Raw genomic sequence first — 20,841 nt, 5'->3', positions numbered from 1 at the left:
AGTTGCAGAGAATCCTGGAGTCCATGTGGAGCTTCCGCAGCCTGCGGAGGAAGAAAAGCCGCTGTCTGGCCGTCTTCCTGATGGAATCTGTGTGATGGGTCCATGTCAGGTCATCAGTGATGTGGACCCCGAGGAACTTGAAGCTGCTGAATCGCTCCACCGTGGTCCCGTTGATGGAGAGGGGGACGTGTTCTTCTCCTCTTCTCTTCCTGTAGTCCACGATCAGCTCCTTCGTTTTGCTGACGTTGAGGTTGTTGTCCTGGCACCAAGATGTCAGGGCCCTGACCTCCTCACTGTAGGCCTTCTCATCGTCGCCGGTGATCTGGCCTATGACAGTGGTGTCATCAGCAAACTTAACGATGGTGTTGGAGCTGTGGGTGGCCATGCAGTCATGCATGAACAGGGAGTACAGAAGAGGACTGAGCACGCAGCCCTGGGGGGCACCGATGTTGAGAGTCATGGTGGAGGATGTGGTGCTACCGATCCGCACCGCCTGTGGTCTGACCGTCAGGAAGTTCAGTATCCACTCACGGAGGGTGATGTTGAGCCCAAGCGTTCTGAGCTTGGTGACGAGCTTCAGGGGCACGATGGTGTTGAATGCTGAACTGTAGTCGATGAACAGCATTCTCACATATGTGTCCCTCTGGTCCAGGTGGGAGAGGGCAGTTTGGAGGGTGAGGGAGATGGCATCTGCAGTCAACCTATTTGACCTGTAGGCAAACTGAAGAGGGTCCAGAGAGTCAGGGAGGGAGGAGGTGATGAATGGTTGGACCAGCCGCTCAAAGCACTTCATGATGATAGAAGTGAGTGCTACTGGGCGCTTGTCGTTCAGGCAGAGGATTTTTGTTTTTTTGGGAACAGGGACAATGATGGTCTTCTTAAAACATGCGGGGACTACAGACTCGAGCAGTGACAGGTTGAAGATGTCTGTGAACACATCTGCCAGCTGATCTGCACACACCTTGAGAGCTCGGCCGGGGATCCCATCAGGTCCAGGTGCCTTGCGTGTGTTGATCCGGTTGAGAGATTTCCACACGTCTGCCCTGGATATGACGGGGGAGGCAGCGGCCCTCCTGGGCCTCTTCGATCTCCGCAGCCGGGGAGTTTCTCTCAAAGCGTGCATAAAAAGTGTTCAGATCCTCTGGGAGAGATGCAGACACTACATCAGCACTGCTGGTCCAGGCTTTGTAGTCTGTGATGGTTCTCAGTCCGGCCCACATGTTCCTAGTATTGGAGCCCTTGTAATGGGACTCCACTTTGTCCCTGTAGAGTCTCTTAGCACTGCTGATAGCACTCCAGAGCGTGTACCTGGATTTCTTGTATTCCTCCAGGTCCCCCGAGATGAAGGCAGCAGTCCGTGCTTTGAGTTTAGCATGGACTTCACCATTTATCCAGGGCTTCTGGTTTGGAATTTTTTTTACTGTAATCCTGGGTACGACGTCATCGATGCATTTGCTGATGTAGCAGATGACCGCGTCCGTGTACGTGTCGATGTCATCATCCTGGAACACGCACCACTCAGATGAAGAGGTTGTGAGTGAAACACCTGAGTGTTTCACTCACAACCGTAACGATGAACGTGATTGAACGTCACGTTCATTTTTTAAATCATCATCGTATCAGGCCCTCATGAAATACCAGGAGCGGGCGTAGGTGTGTGTGTGTGTGTGTGTGTGTGTGTGTGTGTGTGTGGCCAGCGCACCGGGGCTCCGACCCCGCTCACTCGCTCGGAGAGAGCCACAGTGAGCTCTGAGCAGGAAGATGGTCCGATCTAGAGACATGCCGTCTTCTCCTGTTAAAAAGAATAAACAGCGCTAAAACACAAGACCCTGTTTGTGAGGCCATGTATTATCCATAGTGTGCAGGAGGAGGAAAGCTTTACTATCAGAAGAGACATTTTACCCCCTCTTCTGAGCGAGTGGGCGGGGTCGGTGCCCCGAGACCAGAGACCGGTCAGCCCGCTACACACACACACACACACACACACACACACACACACACACACACACACACACACACACACACACACACACACACACACACACAACACACAAACGCGCTCCTGGTATTTCATTAGGGCCTGATACGATGATGATTAAAAAAAGTAACATGACGTTCATTCACGTTCATCGTTACGTTCACGTTAATAATATGAAAACTTCGTTAAGTTCAGCGTTCGACGAAACATATGCACAACACTGTACAGGAAGCCACTGCAGACGGGCTGAAGAGCCGCGTTCAGCTCCAGAGCCGCGGGATGACAACCCCTGTGCGGAACCGAAATTGTATGGTGTATTGGACGTTTTAGTGTCTCCTGTGTCCATCCCTTTTACCTGTCCTCTGGAAACACTTCCATTGTGTTGTCGCCTCTATTTGCTGCGCGTTCGTCTATTTGCTGCGCGTGTGACTATTTGCTGCGCGTTTCTGTGATATGTTGTGTTGTGAAATTGATGAAGATGTTTTCTTACTTTGCTTGTGTTTGTCAACTTGCATGTGTTTTCTTAAGTTGCTGTTCGTTGAGCTCTCAGGGCCAACGTAGTGACGGGATCCGCCGAGATGAACCTACGAGTGGACCGAGGAGCGGATTTTGTTAGAATGATGGGAATTTATATAAAAGGGCTTTGACTGAAAATGTACTTTCCTGAGTATAAGGGATATTAAAAGTCAGAAAGAGAAAGTGATCATCACAAAAGTGCCTGAGTTGAAGTCTGAAATTTCTTCTAATCTGTTTTAGTTACAGCTAATGTTTTGATGAGTGCTGAGAAGAAATAAAGAAAAAGTTACTACAGATAAAAACAAACAAACTTGTAATTACTCTGATTTTTGAGTACTGTTGAATAGGTAGGTGCCTTGAGAACAGGGTCATGCAAGATACAACTATGTAGTATTAGTGTAATTTTCAAATTGTACAGAATGATATTCTATTTTATTGTTGAATTGTACATAGTAATACAAAAGTAATACCAAAAAACAATAAACACAAAATTTAAGAAACTAAAACCGAGGAGCGCACAGGTGGCTTGCGGGGAGCTAACGAGCGGCTAGTGACAAGCTGTGCCCGCATCGTAGCCTGTACCCAGGTGTTAATCAATAGACCCCGCCCCTAATTATGCGTAATTTTAAACCTCTATATCGTTTAAACGAGGGAGTTAGAAAAAAAGTCACCTCCTCAGAGTTGTCATGAAGGAATAACCTCGCGATTGAGACTAAAACCAAAGTTTGTACCAGGCTTTAAACAGGTTTAATTCTGCTCTAAAGTTGGCCATTTTAACATTGGAGTCAATGGGACTTTCTGTTTCTTGAAGCCAGGCGTAGCGGCTTCCCATGAAACTGCAGCTTTTTACACTTCCGTGTTGGCCTCATCGCTCAGCCCAGGATGTTGCCCCTTAGTCTGTCCAGGAGCTGAACGTTTGGGATCAAATGAATCACCCTCCATTTATACTCACAGACTTTACGTCAGCTCCAAGAGGGCAGGGCTAGATTCAGTTGAGCGAGGGAAAACCGAGCGGAGCCATCGAAATCCCGGATCATGTCCGTGACGCTTAGGCGGCTTAGCTGTAACCATAGACTGTAAATAAAGGTGGACGAAGCCTTTACACCTCCTGCCACTGTACACAAGTGAAGCTGAAATGACTAGGATGATCATTTGGAACCTATGATATCAAGATCCCATGAGCAATCACGAGCCAGACTCAGCAACTGGTTTGCAGCAGGTTCCTTTGCAGCTGCACAGAAAGAACAGTCATGTTACAAGGATTAAAAACACTTGAAACTTCAGAGGAAGAGTTAGGTGAAGACATTAGAATGGTGAATGAGAGAGTCCTTCACATAGTGTTACAAATACATATTGGTAATGTTTGTGTGCACAATGATAATTCAAGTTAATACTAGTTAATTAACTTGTGCATATTTCGATTAAAAAACACAGTATGTCCTTTCAAACAACTCCATGGTAATTAAGCACCTGCTAAAACAACATTTGGACACAATGACTCAAAAGACTTCTGAGTGATCAGTGAGGTCAGTCAAGTTTTTCTACATTCATAATGTGGACACATAGTCATAATGATGATGTGCTAAGGATCATTCACTGACCCTGACGTCTTTCACACTCCCTTGCTTTGTGATTTACAATCCTGAAGGGCAGGTCTCAATTGTTTCTTGATGAGCTCTATGACCATGCTCTTATTTCTAACTCCATAACAAACAATTATAAATAGTTTCTTCTGCACACAGTGTCTGTACTGTGACGAGTGGAACTTTGTATGAAGAATAAGAGCAGAGTGATCACACGCGATTTTGATTGTTTTCACAACCTCATTAACACGGCAATAACATGTGATGTAACTGAATCCACGAAACTCTAGACTGCGCCTCACCGAGCTGTCTTCATGCTCTCCACTGTGGCAAAGCTGTCTTAACGTTTTATCGCACCACTATCATATCTGTGATCAATATTCAATGTGATCAATAAGTCAAAACTTTATTCTCATTTATTAGAGTGGAAATTTGTAGATATCAATAATAAAAAATGTATCACAAGATATCTACAACTTTGATTGTCGCCGTAAAAACTAAATTTAAGATCCTGAAAACCCTTAAAAAGTACAAGTGGCAGTTTAACATTTAATAGCTCAAATGGATACTGCAGATATGTGTCATTCACTTATTACTAATCTATAAAGAACATTTCACACCTACAATCCATGTCTTACAAAGCCAGTTTGGATTCTATTATTTTCCCATTGGATGTGAAACAGGACGAGTCCTCAATTTGTGAAGAGAGAGAAAACGTTGCTCGTTTCTTGAGAGAATCAAAAAATGTACTATCTCCAGACACAAACAACATTTGATGAACATGATACCGCAACAATGACTTTGTTTGATGAATAAGAGCAGGGTCAGGCATTGAAAAAAAAATGAAAAAGCCTTTTTTTTTACGAATGTAGTGGAAATGTCAAAGATAAAGTCAAACTACACTGGAGCAAGATTGTTTTGTGGTTTCTTTGGTGGAATTAAATCAAGATGTCAAGAATAAAATGTAGATATTAAGTATAAAATCTTAATATTGAGAGTAATTTAAACTAAATCAGAAGAAAATATTTTGGTATTTTGTTAATAAAGTCAAAATCTTAAGAAAAAAGGCAATAGGATAGGATCAAAAAGTCAAAAATAAAGATGAGATATTGAGAATGAAGTCAAAATGTTTAGAGATAAGTAGAACTAAATCAGAGGAAGATAAAAAAAAATTATTTCATGTATTAGGTCAAAATGCCAAGAATAAATTTGAAATATTGAGAGTAAAATCAAAATGTTGAGATGGAAGTCAAACTTAATCAGTTTAAGATAATATTTTTGTGTTTGGTGAATAAAGATGTAATGTCGAGCGACAGACAGGGCGCCATCTTTCCTAGCTGATGTGGTTTCTCCCTTCAAGAGCATTGCTTTTCAAATACTGATTACCACATTGTGTTTATATGCTGAGAGAAAAATTCACCAATTATACACAAAGTATTTTGTAATTGGCTGTCGTAGCTACTAACATTATTCTTTTTATATATCCTTAAAGGTTTAAAAACACTAACTCTTAAAGCTACTTCAGCTACTTAGGGGACTTTGGGCCACCTACATCAAATGGCCACAAAGGGGCCCTTTTTCTCAATTCTTTAGTTTGGTTGCCTCTGCAGTAAGGGACTTTTTGAAGCAGGTGCTGTGTTGCACCATGTGCTCAAACAAATACTGATTTATCGTTTAATGCTAAAAGAAGAAATGTCCAAATTCCAAGATCAACAAACACAGAACTGTACAATCATATCAAAGATGTTGTCGTCCACCATATTTAGGATAAGTATCTTGAAGAGGTCCACTTTCCCCTGTATTGTTATCACTGGGAGCTGGAGCTTGTGATGTGAGTTGTAGCAATTGTTGTCGTAAGTCTTCAGATTAAAGACAAATATGTCTCGAGAGGTTACTGTATGTCTGTTCATTTGTGGTAAATAATGGCAGTGTTAATCTTTCGGTTTTAATCAGTAAAATTAAGACTGAACTAATAACATTTAGATCAGATCAATATATACTCCAGCCCTATTCAAAATGAGGGCCTCGGTCAAATGTGAGGAAACATCAGTTTGTCGTTTAGGAATGGTTCTGGGGTCACAGATGCGGGGTTTCAGAGGCTTTCTATGCAGACACACATCACACTGTAGCTCTGTAGTCCCTGTAAGATCAGATAACCTCAGATGCTTCTGCAACTCACATAGTAATTAATGGTCATCATGACCAGGCTGACGGATTTTGTTAGAATGATGGGAATTTATATAAAAGGGCTTTGACTGAAAATGTACTTTCCTGAGTATAAGGGATATTAAAAGTCAGAAAGAGAAAGTGATCATCACAAAAGTACCTGAGTTGAAGTCTGAAATTTCTTCTAATCTGTTTTAGTTACAGCTAATGTTTTGATGAGTGCTGAGAAGAAATAAAGAAAAAGTTACTACAGATAAAAACAAACAAACTTGTAATTACTCTGATTTTTGAGTACTGTTGAATAGGTAGGTGCCTTGAGAACAGGGTCATGCAAGATACAACTATGTAGTATTAGTGTAATATTCAAATTGTACAGATTGATATTCTATTTTATTGTTGAATTGTACATAGTAATACAAAAGTAATACCAAAAAACAATAAACACAAAATTTAAGAAACTAAAATACAATGCATAAATGTCAAGATAAGCATACCAACACAAATCTATTTGTTTTTACATACTCAAATGTATAGATCATATAGCTCCTAGTGTAAATCCCACACACATGTACACACAAAATACCTTAAGTTCCACAAACCTGCCTCTCAGTATTATGCTGTATTGTTATTGTCATTTTTCGTTATTGTCAATCTTTGAAAGATCACCGTGTTTTAACCAGAAGACAGCTAGAGATTGTCATTCATGGTTTCGTTTTTTCTCTTTTAGATCTTTGCAATTCTCTCTTCACCTGCCTGAGCGACAGAGTCCACATAAATAGCAGCTCATCCAAACATGGCGGGCAGACAGATCAAATCAAATCTGGTAAAAGAAGAAGTCTGTATTTATTTAAAAATATTTTTTCCGCTCTGGACTATCACTAAATAAATTTTTGATCTTTTGTCTCCATATGTGCCCGGTCATTATCATTTGACAATGTTTTATTTGATCTTTCTCAATTGTAATTTCTGTTATTTCTGCATCTGTGCTCTTTTTCTGTGGGGTATTCAGATTGGTTTTCATCCAAAGATCGGACCAATCCAAACTGATTTGCAAGAGCTAAACTAGCGAGTCAATGGATTTGTTAGACAAGTATGGAAATGGTTCAGTGGTTAAAGCTGTAAAACCAATGATTTTTTACCAACCTGTTTTGCAAATATTTGTTTTTACATTGTTTCTCTTATTGCAGTGGTTCTCAAAGTGGGGGGCGCGGACATTCTCCGGGGGGGCGCAATGTCACAGACAAAAAAAAAAAATTATAAAAAAAGACAGGTCACCTGTCACTGGTTAGTGAAAGCTCCCTCAGTGGTGAAATGCAAGGGACTGGACTGACACAAACAAATCAAATACTGTTTCGTACCTGATCCACCAATCAAAAGAGGAGTGTTATCATTTGAACGCGAGTTGCACGTACAGTCTGAGTATAAAAGTAACTGCAGGCATGGTCAGCGCTCACCCTCACTGAGACGACACCCTGTAGAGCGATTGCTCTTGTTTCCTCCTATTCGTAGCCTAATCTAAGGAGTAATTAGCTCCACAGTCTTTTTTAGAAAGCTCATAGCCCCAAGAGCTAGCCTTCTAGCTAGCTAACTTCTTCCAACTGCAGCTAGCCCTTTTCTCCTTAGCACCTACCTTTACATCTTCAATCATCCACCGTGTAAAACACCGGCATTTGAATACTATTCTGTGCTGTCCCTGTCTATATTGTGTACTGTTCCTTTTGTTAGGAACCATTGCCTAGCACAGCCTTATTCATTATTCGTGTGCAAGTCGCTCACAGCCACACATAAAAACACACGCACAAGACCACGACGTTGAAATTAGAACTTTATTAACATCACACACACTGTATCAGCAAACCATCACAACTATGGCCAAGTTTCTGATTCGTAAAAGTCAGGCAACCGATGCGCCAGTTGCGAAGAAGCCAAAACTGCGCAAATATGACGAGAGCCATTTGCAGTTTGGTTTCACCGTCACTGGCACGACTGAGCAACGTCCTCAGTGTGTTCTGTGTGCCGAGGTGCTGGCAAATGACAGCATGAAGCCATGCAAATTAAAAAAGGCACATCGACACCAAACACCCCGACTTGAAAGAGAAGCCTGTGGATTTCTTTAAAAGGTAAACGTTTTGGACTCCAGCAACAACAATCCACCATCTCCAAGCATAGCACTGTCTCCAAGCTATCTATCTAATTATCTATTCTGGTGTAGTTGAGGGCGGCGGTGGCGGGCGGCGCGAGGGGGGGGGGGCAACTACCCCTAACCAGCTTTGGGGGGGCCCAGCTTACAAAAGTTTGAGAACCCCTGATTTAATCTATTTATTTGAATAGGATTTGTTATATTCCAAAGTATGTTTGTTTTTTAAGCTATAAGATTTCACAAACATGAAGGGAGGATCCATCATTTACATTCAGACTTTAGAAGTTTCCTATTCATGTTTTCATATAGTAATAAAGCCCTGAACCTTATGTGCAATATAACCGCCACCTGGTGGTTGTATATTGTCAATAATGTGCAGAGAAGTGTTTTTGCAGAACATAGTGATGCCACAGCGGAGTTCATCTTGGTCCTTTGACTACCGGCAAAACAAAGAACGTTACGCAAGCGAAAACAGAGTTTTATTTTCAAACTTTTCTTCAACTCTCACAGGATCACCACAAACCGTTTAAAACATTTTCCCTCACATTCTTTCAAAATATAGGTTTTCTGACAAAGCAGCATAAATCCCATTTTAAATATTGCACATGCTAGTGAGGTGGAGACAACAAGCTGTGCAACTTACTGCAAGAACAATAAATAAAAGGATTGCAAAACATGCTCGCCCCTCCACCCTCCCAAGTATAAATATATTTGCATTAAGATCAAATAAAATCTGCAAATAATCCCTCAAGTAAAAACAAACACTCAGTGTAAAGCTCAGAAACAGTTTTTCTTTGTATATTGTAACTTTTGAAGCTTGATATTAAAAAACATGCGTATGTGAAAGTTGAATAACACACTGGCTGTATATGCTGTAAAACACACTGACATGAAACACACTGTGTTGTTCATCTACTGTTTGAGAGTAAAACATTCCGCTGCAATGATTAATTGGCCACGATTCAAAGACATGATAGGCTGCTGCTTAGCACAGGGTGTAAAAACAATTCAACTTAAAAACTCGACACTTGCAGCCCGACGTAAGTCCAAAATAAATCCCTGAATCCGACGAGAAAACAAAAGCTAAATTGTGCTTATAATATTGACGAGGGGTCAATTTTGTTTAAGAACCCTGAGGATAGTCCCTGAGCCTTTTTTTCTCCCTTTCTGTAGCTTGTAACAATATAATGCTGACAACACTTTCATCTACTGAAAGTGTAAGAGGGGTGTTCGCTCTCCTCTTATTTTAAAGTCTTCATGTGGCTCTCACCAGCTATGTCACCGGAGCCTCCATTGTCGGGGTCACAGGGGTCAACACCGGCGCTGTGATGTCTGCGTCCTGTGTGTAAATAAAATATCAGACATTGATATTAACATTGACAGTTTAGTGTGGACACTGTCCTGACTGACAAAGGGGTCAGTGGCAGAACTCTTCTTTACCAGCCAGATAATGAAGTTAGACTAGAGGAAGGTGATCTCTGGACCCCGATTTTTTAAAAAGGTACATATATAGGATCAACACTGATTTTATAAACACATTTCTTGCCTTAGTTTTTCTTCTTTCAGTTCATCCAACATTTCTTCTGTTCATTTCAGTTTTCCTGACTGTATTGTTTTTGGTTGTGTAGAGCCTCACTGCCTAATTCAGACATACTTCGGCTCCCCGCTGTGATTTTATATAAATGCTGTAAAACGGCAGCGATCTTTTTTGAGTGAGAAACTTTTGTGTTACCTAATTCCGCTCTGTAATCTGATGAGTGGTAATCATGTGGTGATATCAATACTGATGTTATTCTGATGAAAATTATCTGAATAGAACTCGTTATTACCGAGCACTAATTGGAATTTAAAAAGGTGCCCTACCTGTCTACAAAGCAGATTTCCATACCTGAGTTGTTTGGCCACTAGGGGGCAGTGGGAACAAGCTGCGAACCCGAGACACACATCCTCTCTGTTACTTCAGGTCTGAGCCCAACTCTGCCCACTGCTGAGATAGACAGAATCGCAGTGCACGAACTGTATGCTACCTCATGAAGAGGAGAACCTTTCCTCTGCAGTGGGCATTACTGTGTATCACTTCAAGTCTTTGGAGCATCACTGGGGCAGGAGGCAGTTAACTGAAGGCCAATGTAAGCAAACATTCAAAGAAGTTGTAAATTTATGTATATAGCTTTAATATCTTACGTAAAATAAACTTCAAATCAAAAACGACACACTGCCAGCTCCACTAATAATGTCCTCTCTTTCCTAAATTTGGGTTTGGGTGCTGCAGTTGCGAATGTGCTGGAATGAGATCAGGTCACAGTCTGACCTGCTTTGAGGAGGCTAGCATCGTGATGGTGAACCAGTGATGGGTATTCAAGGCTGGCCCATGAGGTCGAACCCATGAAATGCTCAAACAGTTCATGGTGACTATGACAGAAAGCTGTCAGAACACAAACGCAGCCGTGTGGCAGCAGACCGGTGAGAGTTCCCGTGTTCGACCTCTGTGCTGCTGCTTGGACTGCCAACAATGAGCTGGACCATCGAGCAATTGAGGAAGGTGGCTTAAATTTTTGTGTGACATGTTACACTCACAATACAGGGTCCTGCTCAATACACTGCTCCACACAGCCATTTCTGCTCAACATTTACTACGCCCTCCAAGGGGGTTAGGTTTTGTTTTTGTTTGTCTGTTATTCACCGGCATAATGCAAAAAGTGCAAAACGGATTTCAAGGATATTTTGTGGAGGGGTGGGGCATCAACCAGGGTAGGGTCTACTGAATTTGAGTGTGGATTCAGATTAGAACGGCTCAAGGAAAAAAAAAACGAAATCTGGATCTCGTGAAAGTATGTGTTTATTTATGTGGTTTAATTAGATGACTGTTGGTGCTGGACAGAAGTATGTGCACTTTTTTGTTTTCCATTCTCAAAAGTCTCTCCAGTTTGGCCCTTCAGGGCGTGTACCCATCCAATGTTTAAACCAACATTGACACTGCAAATAAACACACTTACCGTTGGCGTTGAGAATGATTTCTTTTTGCACCACTGAACAAAATGCTTCTTGGCGGCCTCCACAGTCTTTCCATCCCTCTTCTTGCAGTAGACTCGGATCACCTGCTCGTCAAACACCGCTGGAAGCATTTTTGACACCTGACAAGAATGACAAGGGTTTATTTTAAGCTGTAAATTCAAAATAGAGGAAGTGACAATCAATCTTTGTGTTTATAAATATGAGACATGAGAAACATTCAGCTCTGTAAATGCGAAGGCAACTCATGCAAACAAAGATAAAGATGTGTGACCTGGTCATCGCTTATCTGGAAGGCTTTAGTTGGGTCAGTTTTGCAATAGAATCGCACTTTGTTGATGGGGTTCTCCTTCTTCATCCCATAGTTCAGAGAAAAGACCTAAAGGAGAGGTTTTGTACAGTAGGCAACGAATCAACAAAACTAAAATTCACATTTAAAAATTGTTGTTGTTAAATATAATTTATGAGATAAAAAGTAGTTGAACTGAAAACTCACGTCAACTTTAAAGTCTTCTGGCTGCAGTTTGACAACCGGGACACCCTGGACACTCTGAGGAGTGGACTCTGCCAATTCTTTTTCCCAGCCTTTAATCGCCTCCTTACATATGTGAAGTGGATTAAGTAATAAGAAAAGAGAATTTACCTACAAAACTGTAACACAGAATGATATACTAGGAACAAACTGGTTTCATATCATCTATAAGGTAGCTAATTGGCTACATCAAAGCAGCAGCTTTTTTGGACAATTGAATTGCACTGAAGGGGGATTTAATGTCTTTGCATTTAGTTTTGTTGATCAACAAACCAAATCATTATTGGATATAAAGGTTGATGACATGACTGTTCCCAAAAGTGAAGCCAAAGTGTGTGGATATCATATCTCTGGAGAAGCAGCCAGTTTAACCATACTTGAACGACATTGATAAATTTATCAATATAACTTATAATTTGTAAAAACTAAAATTTAACAGCCAAAATAGTTCCACGAGAAGAACACAAACACACACCGGGGTAACCTCCAGATGTTCTTGTGGATTGGTTTGGCCCAGACACTTGTAGAGGCGTCGACAGACAATGTCTTGTAGAATCTTCTGCGACTCAGCCAGCTCCTCGGAGGACGAGTGGAGTATTTGTTCAAACACATGATCTATGGGACAGAAGGGAAATCTGTGAATTTGAATCATTCATGCACATTAATGTGAATATGTTTAAAACTGTTTTAGAGATGGCACACTGAGGTGTCCATGGACCTGTCAGTTTGGTGTAGGCCTCCATGTCGTCTATGGCCGTGGAGAGAGTGAACATCTTCCCTCCTGAGCCTTTAATCTGGATGTGTGGATCTGCTTTTAGAAAGGCCTCAGTGATCCTAAAGAAACACCCCACACATTATCACCTTTCAGAACGACCACAGGGAAAAGAAAACAAGCTACATCAGAGCAATGAGCTACTCACATGATCTCTATGATGTTACAAACACTGTGCTGGTAGGCTCTTGTGTGGAGGCAGTTCCTTGTGTGGAACATGTCATACAGATTGCCCACCTCCTGTTTAAAGAATACCTTCGGTTTTAGTCACAGCTTAAATGTTTAACTAAGACTTTTTTTTAAAAAGCTGATCAGAAGGAAAAAGTTAGAGAGTTGTTACTTTGTCTCTGGTACAGATTTGCTTCTGCCCATCCACCTCACACACCCTGGCGAACATAAGGCAGCGCTGATAATCAAAGTTGTTCTTGATGCCCAGGTGGTAGCAGTCCCTAAGAGGAGAAACATGTGAACAGATTGGCCATTAAACTCACAAGGATTTACTAACATGTGATTTAGGAAACCCTTATTAAAACAAACTAACTAGACAATAATACTCACCTCGCAAAGTAGTCCCACTTATCCACATCAATGCCATTTCTTTTGTTGGCAACAATCTCATAGAGAAAGGACTTGGCCCCTTGGCGGCCTTTGTAACGCCACTACGTCAGAAAACAGAGACACGAGATTCTGATATATTAGACAAATATTTTTAAGGATTAATAGGATTTTAACTCTGGTTTCCAGAGGCAAGTGATAACACAGTGCCAAGAACTAATGTGGAACTTATAGCATCTGCTGCATACACACTAATAATCTGTGGCTTGCACTGTTAATGTGCCAATGGATTAGTCCATATGCAGGTCAAACTCTTACTGTTAACTGCATGTGCACGGACACAATAGTGCAAGAGTGTGAGGAACATTAAGTTGCACATCAGTCACCGGTTTTTGTAGCTTTTAGGAAGTGAACGTTTATTCTGCACATTTCTGCTCAAGCCTCCACCACATTGGAGCTGAAATTTAGTGCAAGTCAGACCCATAGAATGAATTACAAGTGAAGACACTGAAAACTTTGCAGTTGGGAAGCTGACAGAGATACAGTGCAATGTCGGCCCCTCATCTTATCATGTGAGGAATCTCTGAGCTTCTGTCCGTATGTATGTAATTCAAACAGTTCTGTGCATCGACTTCCAACTTGCAAAGTTTCTCTCAGGTGGCTCAAAGAAGTGGAGTGGCAAATTTGGTGCAATTTGGATGCATGAAATGTTCAAAATGAAAAAAACATTTAATGACAGAGCTCAGTAGCAGCAGAGGCACTGATTCAGGGCTCTATATCTGAGCATACCCTTCAGATGTGGCCTGGACCCATCTTACAGGAACTAAATTGAATCCACAGTTCCTCTAGTCAAATGCAGTTTTAGTTCCAGAGTTCATCAAAGGGTTCTTGGTTCCTTTGGTAAAGTTCCTGCAGTAGAACAATACGACTATAATACTAATACAACTATCAACTGATCTCATATAGGCAGAACTAGAAGTTACCCCCTCAGCTTCAGCTCCATTATTGTCCAATGGTCCAGCAATCTGCTCCTTGATGAAATCCAGGTCCTCAGGCAGCACCAGGCCGTGCTGCTCCATCACCGGCTTCAACTTGTTGTCCTCAACCAGGTAATCGAACATGTCCAAAGAGGCCTGCTCATGCTGAAACACACACAGAATCCTTTATTAATATTATATAATAATTGTAATATATGGGAACTTCCACAGTCACAATTTGAATATGAAAGCAATCAGAAAGAGCTTATCTTAAAATATGACTCCTGCAAACAAGAATGCTTATCGGTGACGTTTGCCAGACGGCAGGTCTGTGGTCATAACTTAAATAACAACTGTGTGTTTATAAGCTCTTAGTGTCTCTTATCCGTGACGCTTATTATTACGAACATTGCAACCACTACTTTAAACCTCAGCTGTCCTGCTCAGAGGCCAGGTGACACTGACTGGTTTGTGTAGCAGCTTTGTTTTTACAAATAGATAGAAAAGCTCCCTTTCATCCCGATGTTGTTTATTGCTCTAACGTCATCCCATCTGCTACAGCAGGTTTTATACAAGTATCAAACTTTATGTGTTCAAGGTTCAGTGTGTAGAATTTAGAGACATCTAGTGGTGAGATTGCATGTTGCAGCTGAATACCCCTCACCTCACCCTCCCCTTCCAGACATGACAGAGAACTTGTAGCAGCCCTCAGTTGTCATAAAACCTTAAAAATTATTTAGTTTGACCAGTTTGGACTAATGTAAAAAACATGGCGGCCTCCGTAGAGAGGACCCACTTCAGATGTAAATATAAAGTATTTAAATATAAACGGGCTCATTCTAGTGTAAATAAAACAACCATTTGTACAGGTTAATCTGCAGCTGTTAAAATCTGATATTAAAATACATCTGGAATTCCTTTTCCAGGGAGCACTTCCTGATCCATATGCAAATAAACATGTACGCTATTTGTGTTCACAAAGACCAAATGATGATGTTTACAGCCGGTTCCAACTACACAGATTTGTCTGTTGTCATTAGCTGCTTACAGACATTCACTGAACTCTGGAGGAGGTGTACGTGTGAACGCTAATGTCAGAGAGAAAGCTTCCAGAGTTTCTGCGCCTGGCTCCTGAGGATTGGTTGTTTATGTTAACGTGTCTGAGCAGAGACTCTCCCACTGGGTGGCTCATATGTGAAAGGCAAAGTGAAAATGGCTTATGTGACCTTGTATCTCCTTGAACTAATTGTTTTGTTTGAGACTCATATGGCCTGAGAAAGGATGAGAACAGGATAAATCACATTTTCTTACCTTCCAGGTTAGACCAGGACGTGCTTGAGGAATGAACCTCTGATCAAACATATGGGAAAACGGCCCATGTCCTGACAGGAATAATAAAAACATGAAAAAGATGATTAGGCTGCATGGGATCTTTGCATGAAGACAGCTCAGTTTGCACTAAGATACGTGGGTTCTACTCCCATCTTCTACTTAAAAAATTCTGTATGTTTACTTCTGCAACAAACTGTCTCTTGTACTGTTTGCACTTTATCACTTAAATGACTACGTTTACACTTTTAGAGAACCTTATGCTGCTGTACTTAAAAAATTCTGTATGTTTACTTCTGCAACAAACTGTCTCTTGTACTGTTTGCACTTTATCACTTTAATCACTACGTTTACACTTTTAGAGAACCTTATGCTGCTGTACTTAAAAAATTCTGTATGTTTACTTCTGCAACAAACTGTCTATTGTACTGTTTGCACTTTATCACTTTAATCACTACGTTTACACTTTTAGAGAACCTTATGCTGCTGTACTTAAAAAATTCTGTATGTTTACTAAGTATTGGGAAATGTCTTATGTTATCTGTTGTGCCTGTGCACTTTATATGTCTCATTGTGGGAGAGTGGGAAACGTTGTATCGATTCCTTGTATGTTCTGAACGTGTTAAGAAATTGACAATAAAGCTACTTTAACTTTTAACTTTAACTTGAATCTGGACAATAGAGGATAATAAAAATACTTTCACTTCTATTCTTACTCGTGCACACACCCACGATGTGCTTGCTCACCCAGGTCATGGCAGAGCCCAGCGATCTGCACGCAGAGGATGTCTCTGGGAGAGATGAGGAGTTCTGGCTGCCTGTCATTTAGAGCCTTTACAAGTTGTCCTGCCAAGTGACCAACCCTGTTCCCACACACAACAAAACATTTCATACAAAACAACACAAGACAGGGAAAATACAAACATTGTGGAATACATTGCCATGTCTTTATGAGACATATTAAAAGGACCTTGATCGAAGAGGTTGACTTTACTCGTTTGTTTGTTGTTTGTTTTGATCATTTGACACTGTCTCTAAATGAGGACACACCCGATGCTGTGTTCAAAGCGGTTGTGGGATGCTCCGGGGAAGACAAAGTAGACCCCTCCCAGCTGCTTGATGTTTCGCAGTCTCTGGAATTGAGGTGTGTCAATGATTCTGATGAGAAGTGGGTGCAACTCCAAATGCCCGTGGATCGGATCATTAAAGACCTGGCAGGAGACAAGACAACAAAAGAAAGACTGACTCCATCACACCTACTCGCAGCATTAGTGTGCCATATTGAAACTATCTGTAATAAGGGGTTAAACTGTAAATGTTTAATCTCAATTGTAGTGTGGTGTTTGTGATTGTGTTTGGTAGTTTGTGGCTGTGTTCTTCCCCTTCTGTGTTACCCTGTGTGTGTGTGTGGCAGGGGGTGTGGCTGGCTGGTGGCTGCAGCAGGACGAGGCACACCTGCATCCAATCCTCCTCATCATCCTCCTCCTTTTTAAGCCTGGGCGTCTCAGCACTTCGACGCCAGATTATTCCGTCCAATACGGTAGTAAGAGATGAGCAGGAAACTCTCGACTTCCTTATCATTTGGATGTAAGCTAACCTTGTGACTTTCTTCACCCAGGACTCTCGTGTGCCTCGTCGCTCGGCTCTTCATCCTCCACGTTGCCAGGATCTACAAGCCAGCCAGCACCCTGCTACTCCTGCCTTCCTTTTCCTCGCCAGCAAAATAAACTCTGTTCCTTATCCATCTACAAACCACTCCTTGTCTGCTTTGGGGTCCGAACCTTCACCTAGACAAAACATATAGTTCTCTTTCACAAGGGTTCTATAACCACATCTTTGGGATCATTACCAATTCAAAAAATATAACGTTAAGCATTACAGTGATAATGCCATTAATACTGTCTGCTTTTACATTATTGTGCAATCATCCTGTCCCACTTCACTTTACTGAACCCACGATGTTGTTGTTTTCCAAACCTCATTAACAATGCATAACATGTGATGTATCTGAATCCACGAACCTCTAGACTGCACCTCACTGAGCTGTCTTCATGCTCTCCACTGTGGCAAAGCTGTCTTAACGTCATATCGCACCACAATCATATCTGTGATCAATATTGTATTATCACTTATTAGGGTGGAAATATGTAGATATAAAACATGTATTTAAAGATACTTTGATTGTAGACGTAAAAACTAAATTTAGGATCCTGAAAACCCTTAAAAAGGTCAACCGGCAGTTTTAACATTTAATAGCTCAAGTGGATACTGCAGATACCATATAGACATCCATAAAGAACATTTCACACCTATAATCCATTTCTTACATAGCCAGTTTGTATTCTGTTACTTTCCCATTGGATGTGAAACTGGACGAGCCTTCAATTTGTGAAGAGAGAATCAAAACATTTACTATCTCTAGACGCAAACAACATCCAAACAAACATGATCCTGCAACAACATCTTGTGATAGCAGCCCGAGAGAATCTTTTCCCATGGGGATTGTGCACAGTTACACGTCAAAACACTGAGTCAAAGGTCCCAGTTACATTCACTCTGTGTCAGGTACAATTTAAATATCTGATCCTGCATTCTGGAGAGGAGGAGATACACTTATGGACAATATTTATAACAGATGTCCACATTTGTAAGATTGCAGTGGTACATAAGGAAACTGACATTCGACTAAATCCATTACTGGATATCAAAATTGTCATCAGGAATTTTGAAAGGTTTCTCATTTTGGAAATGCAGATTTTGATCTGTGGGCAAAACAAAAAAAGAAGAGGACACAGAGAGAGAGAGAGAGAGAGAGAGAGAAAGAGAGGGAGAGAAGGAGAGAGAGAGAGATGACTTGCTGTTTATCTCTGCAGCTGTTACCTTGCCTGGCTCTGCCGCTATCTGCCACAGCTTCCTGGTACTGTGCAGGATCCGCAGACGGTCACCGAGGAGCCTGGGCAGGGTCAAACAGAGGAAGAGGAGAGGATGAAGAGGTTGTGAGTGAAACACCCGAGTGACCCACTGAGGAGGTGCAGCCCTATTCTGACACTTCAGGGGAAACGCGAATATGTATCACATTTATTTTTAAATCCAACACACACATACTTTACTCCAATCCCCTGCAGACGCGCGTCATCGAGGTACCTCAGGCCCACACCAGTTATGTTTTGTTCTGGAAGATGAAGCAGACACATGATGAGCTGCCGGATTCAGGTCACATGGGATAAACAAGCGGCTCAACAACATGTATACATCACCGACACCACCACCGACCTCTGAACGTTTTCTCCCACTCCTGCAGACCCTCTGCCCGCAGGTACCGACACGTTTCCTCCACGCCCCCATCGAGTGTAGTCCGAGTCCGGCGGCGCTCTCTTCTCCGGCTGCGGGGCATGCAGAGGAACTGGCGCTTGTTCGGGTTGATACGGGAACGGGAAGCTGCAGTTGTACAGCCGATACTGTTGAGCCCACTCCGCCTGACACAGCTGATTGCGCACAAATGAATATTACACGGGCTGCGTCAAAGTGAACCGAAACACTACCAGCTAGTTCCCGTCAGGGATTTCAAAATAAAAGTCCAATGCATCCTCGTTCCCGAAACCCTACGCCTGATAAATGGACGGAGGGTCCGTGACGTCACCCATTGGTTTCTTCAGAATGAGAATGAATCAGTCTGCTGTGATGTCCTGAGGTTGCCCCCTGCTGGCTGCTGGGTTCCTCTGCTGCTCTAGCTTGGTTTGTGCAGCTTGTGATTAACCAAAGTTGTCAATAAAAGAAAATCTTAATATCCTTCAAGGGCAATTTGATGTACAACCAGCAATCATCAATTGATGACAGAGAGAGTAATTTTTATTCTTAAATATTGATGAATGAAGAAAAAATGGTGCTCCAGCAGAAGGGCACTTTTCTCATCCAGGGCAAAAGGGCCAGTGCTTGAGCACCACTAGGGGTCTATCTGTGCACGTGCCTGGTCCTCACACTTCAACAGGTGTGGAGAGAAGTTAGAGGGAAAGGGAGTGAATGATGAAAAGAAAGGGAGGAGAAGCAAAGATAAAGCAGTCGTGGATTTTGACCGTATGAAACATTTTTGCGTTCGAAAAATGTAATACTGCCACAGGATGTGTAAGAGTGTGTCTGTGTGTGTGTGCGTGTGGGTCCACAGTGCATCAGGGCAGTGTGTTTCTGCGGACGTCCTGTTTGACAAACCTTCCTGGTTGAATTAGAACGGGGACCCACATTATTAAATATCAAACTTGTCTCATGGGTTCAGATTATTTCCATGTAATATCCTAGTTAAATCCTTATTTTAAACAATAAAATAGGTTTGAAAGTATAATAATGAGACTAATACAGAAATGTTTACTATCTTTTAAAGTAGAACGTTCTCGTTATAACAAACGTAGTCTGTATTATCATTGTAAGGTATATAAGGAGATATTGTCATAAATCGATCAATTCTTATGATCTGTTATATTGGGCTATATCATAGACACATTAGTGCAGTAACATATTACTTTGAAATTAGCTTTTAAGAGGTTAACAGGACAGCAAGGGTCACATACCCCGTCACTTGATTTAAATCTGCTGAGTTACAAAACATTTTCACAAATCAATGAAACATTTGGAAAATCCCATTTACTCAAATATTTGTTTTAATACATTAAAAATATTGGCTAAAAATAAACCCTAAGGCTCAGGGCCCCCTTTGGCTTGAGAGCACCGCCCTGAGCAAGGCACCTTACTCCTCCAACATCTGCTCCCCGGCCGCCGTACATGGTCGCTCACTGCTCTGTGTGTCCTGCACCAGATGGGTCAAAAGCAGAGGTTATATTTCCCTACCTGCATGAGTATGTCTGTGATTGGGACTAATAAATGCATCTTAATCTTAATCATATTGGCCCAAATGAGTGCACAGCGCCCCTTGGCGCTCAAACGCTCTTGTAACATGAACATGTTCTTCCAAAAAAAATTGGACTTCTTTACTTGCAGATTTAATCTATTTATTTTAATAGGATTTGTTATGTTCCAATGTATGTTTATTTGGATTTTTAAACTATAAGATTTCACAAACATGGAGGGAGGATCCATCATGTACATTCAGACTTTGGAAGTTTCCTACTCATGTTTTCATATAGTAATAAAGCCCTGAACCTAATGTGCAATATAGATGTTAGACAACAACTATGGTCACTAATGTGCAGAGAAGTGTTTTTGCAGAACATAATGATGCCACAGTGGAGTTCATCTTGGACCTTTGACTACCGGCGAAACAAACAACTTT

At 41.6% G+C, this 20,841-nt stretch overlaps 1 protein-coding gene across 2 annotated transcripts; it reads right to left on the bottom strand.

The window, feature by feature from the left end:
• Positions 1 to 8,845: 8,845 nt before the first annotated feature.
• Positions 8,846 to 19,089, bottom strand: LOC133957119 (deoxynucleoside triphosphate triphosphohydrolase SAMHD1-like). Of its 2 annotated transcripts, XR_009921188.1 has the most exons (17): positions 18,834 to 19,089; positions 18,666 to 18,732; positions 18,441 to 18,513; positions 16,611 to 16,771; positions 16,308 to 16,423; positions 15,543 to 15,613; positions 14,238 to 14,396; positions 13,258 to 13,358; positions 13,040 to 13,148; positions 12,848 to 12,939; positions 12,646 to 12,761; positions 12,403 to 12,542; positions 11,892 to 11,993; positions 11,670 to 11,774; positions 11,380 to 11,517; positions 10,272 to 10,500; positions 8,846 to 9,722 (listed from the first exon to the last, which is right to left on the bottom strand). XR_009921188.1 is itself a non-coding variant. In XM_062392560.1 (16 exons), the coding sequence occupies exons 1-16, from the start codon at positions 18,952 to 18,954 to the stop codon at positions 9,657 to 9,659; spliced, it is 1,737 nt and encodes a 578-aa protein (XP_062248544.1). In that variant the 5' UTR covers positions 18,955 to 19,088; the 3' UTR covers positions 8,846 to 9,656. The 2 variants fall into 2 exon arrangements, 1 of the variants encoding a protein (XP_062248544.1); XM_062392560.1 differs by lacking the exon at positions 10,272 to 10,500 and having other exon boundaries at positions 18,834 to 19,088.
• Between the last annotated feature and the right edge of the window lie 1,752 nt (positions 19,090 to 20,841).

Source organism: Platichthys flesus, chromosome 7, assembly GCF_949316205.1.
Source record: "Platichthys flesus chromosome 7, fPlaFle2.1, whole genome shotgun sequence".
Classification (NCBI taxonomy): domain Eukaryota; kingdom Metazoa; phylum Chordata; class Actinopteri; order Pleuronectiformes; family Pleuronectidae; genus Platichthys; species Platichthys flesus.
This window is presented reverse-complemented; position numbering and strand designations above follow the sequence as displayed.

Coding starts and splice junctions, on each gene's coding strand:
- LOC133957119 (XM_062392560.1), bottom strand. CDS start 18,954: ATGCCCCGCAGCCGGAGAAGAGAGCGCCGCCGGACTCGGACTACACTC. Junction 18,733..18,833: donor GTGGGAGAAAACGTTCAGAG/GTCGGTGGTGGT, acceptor TTCATCTTCCAG/AACAAAACATAACTGGTGTG. Junction 12,543..12,645: donor GGCCTACACCAAACTGACAG/GTCCATGGACAC, acceptor TCTGTCCCATAG/ATCATGTGTTTGAACAAATA.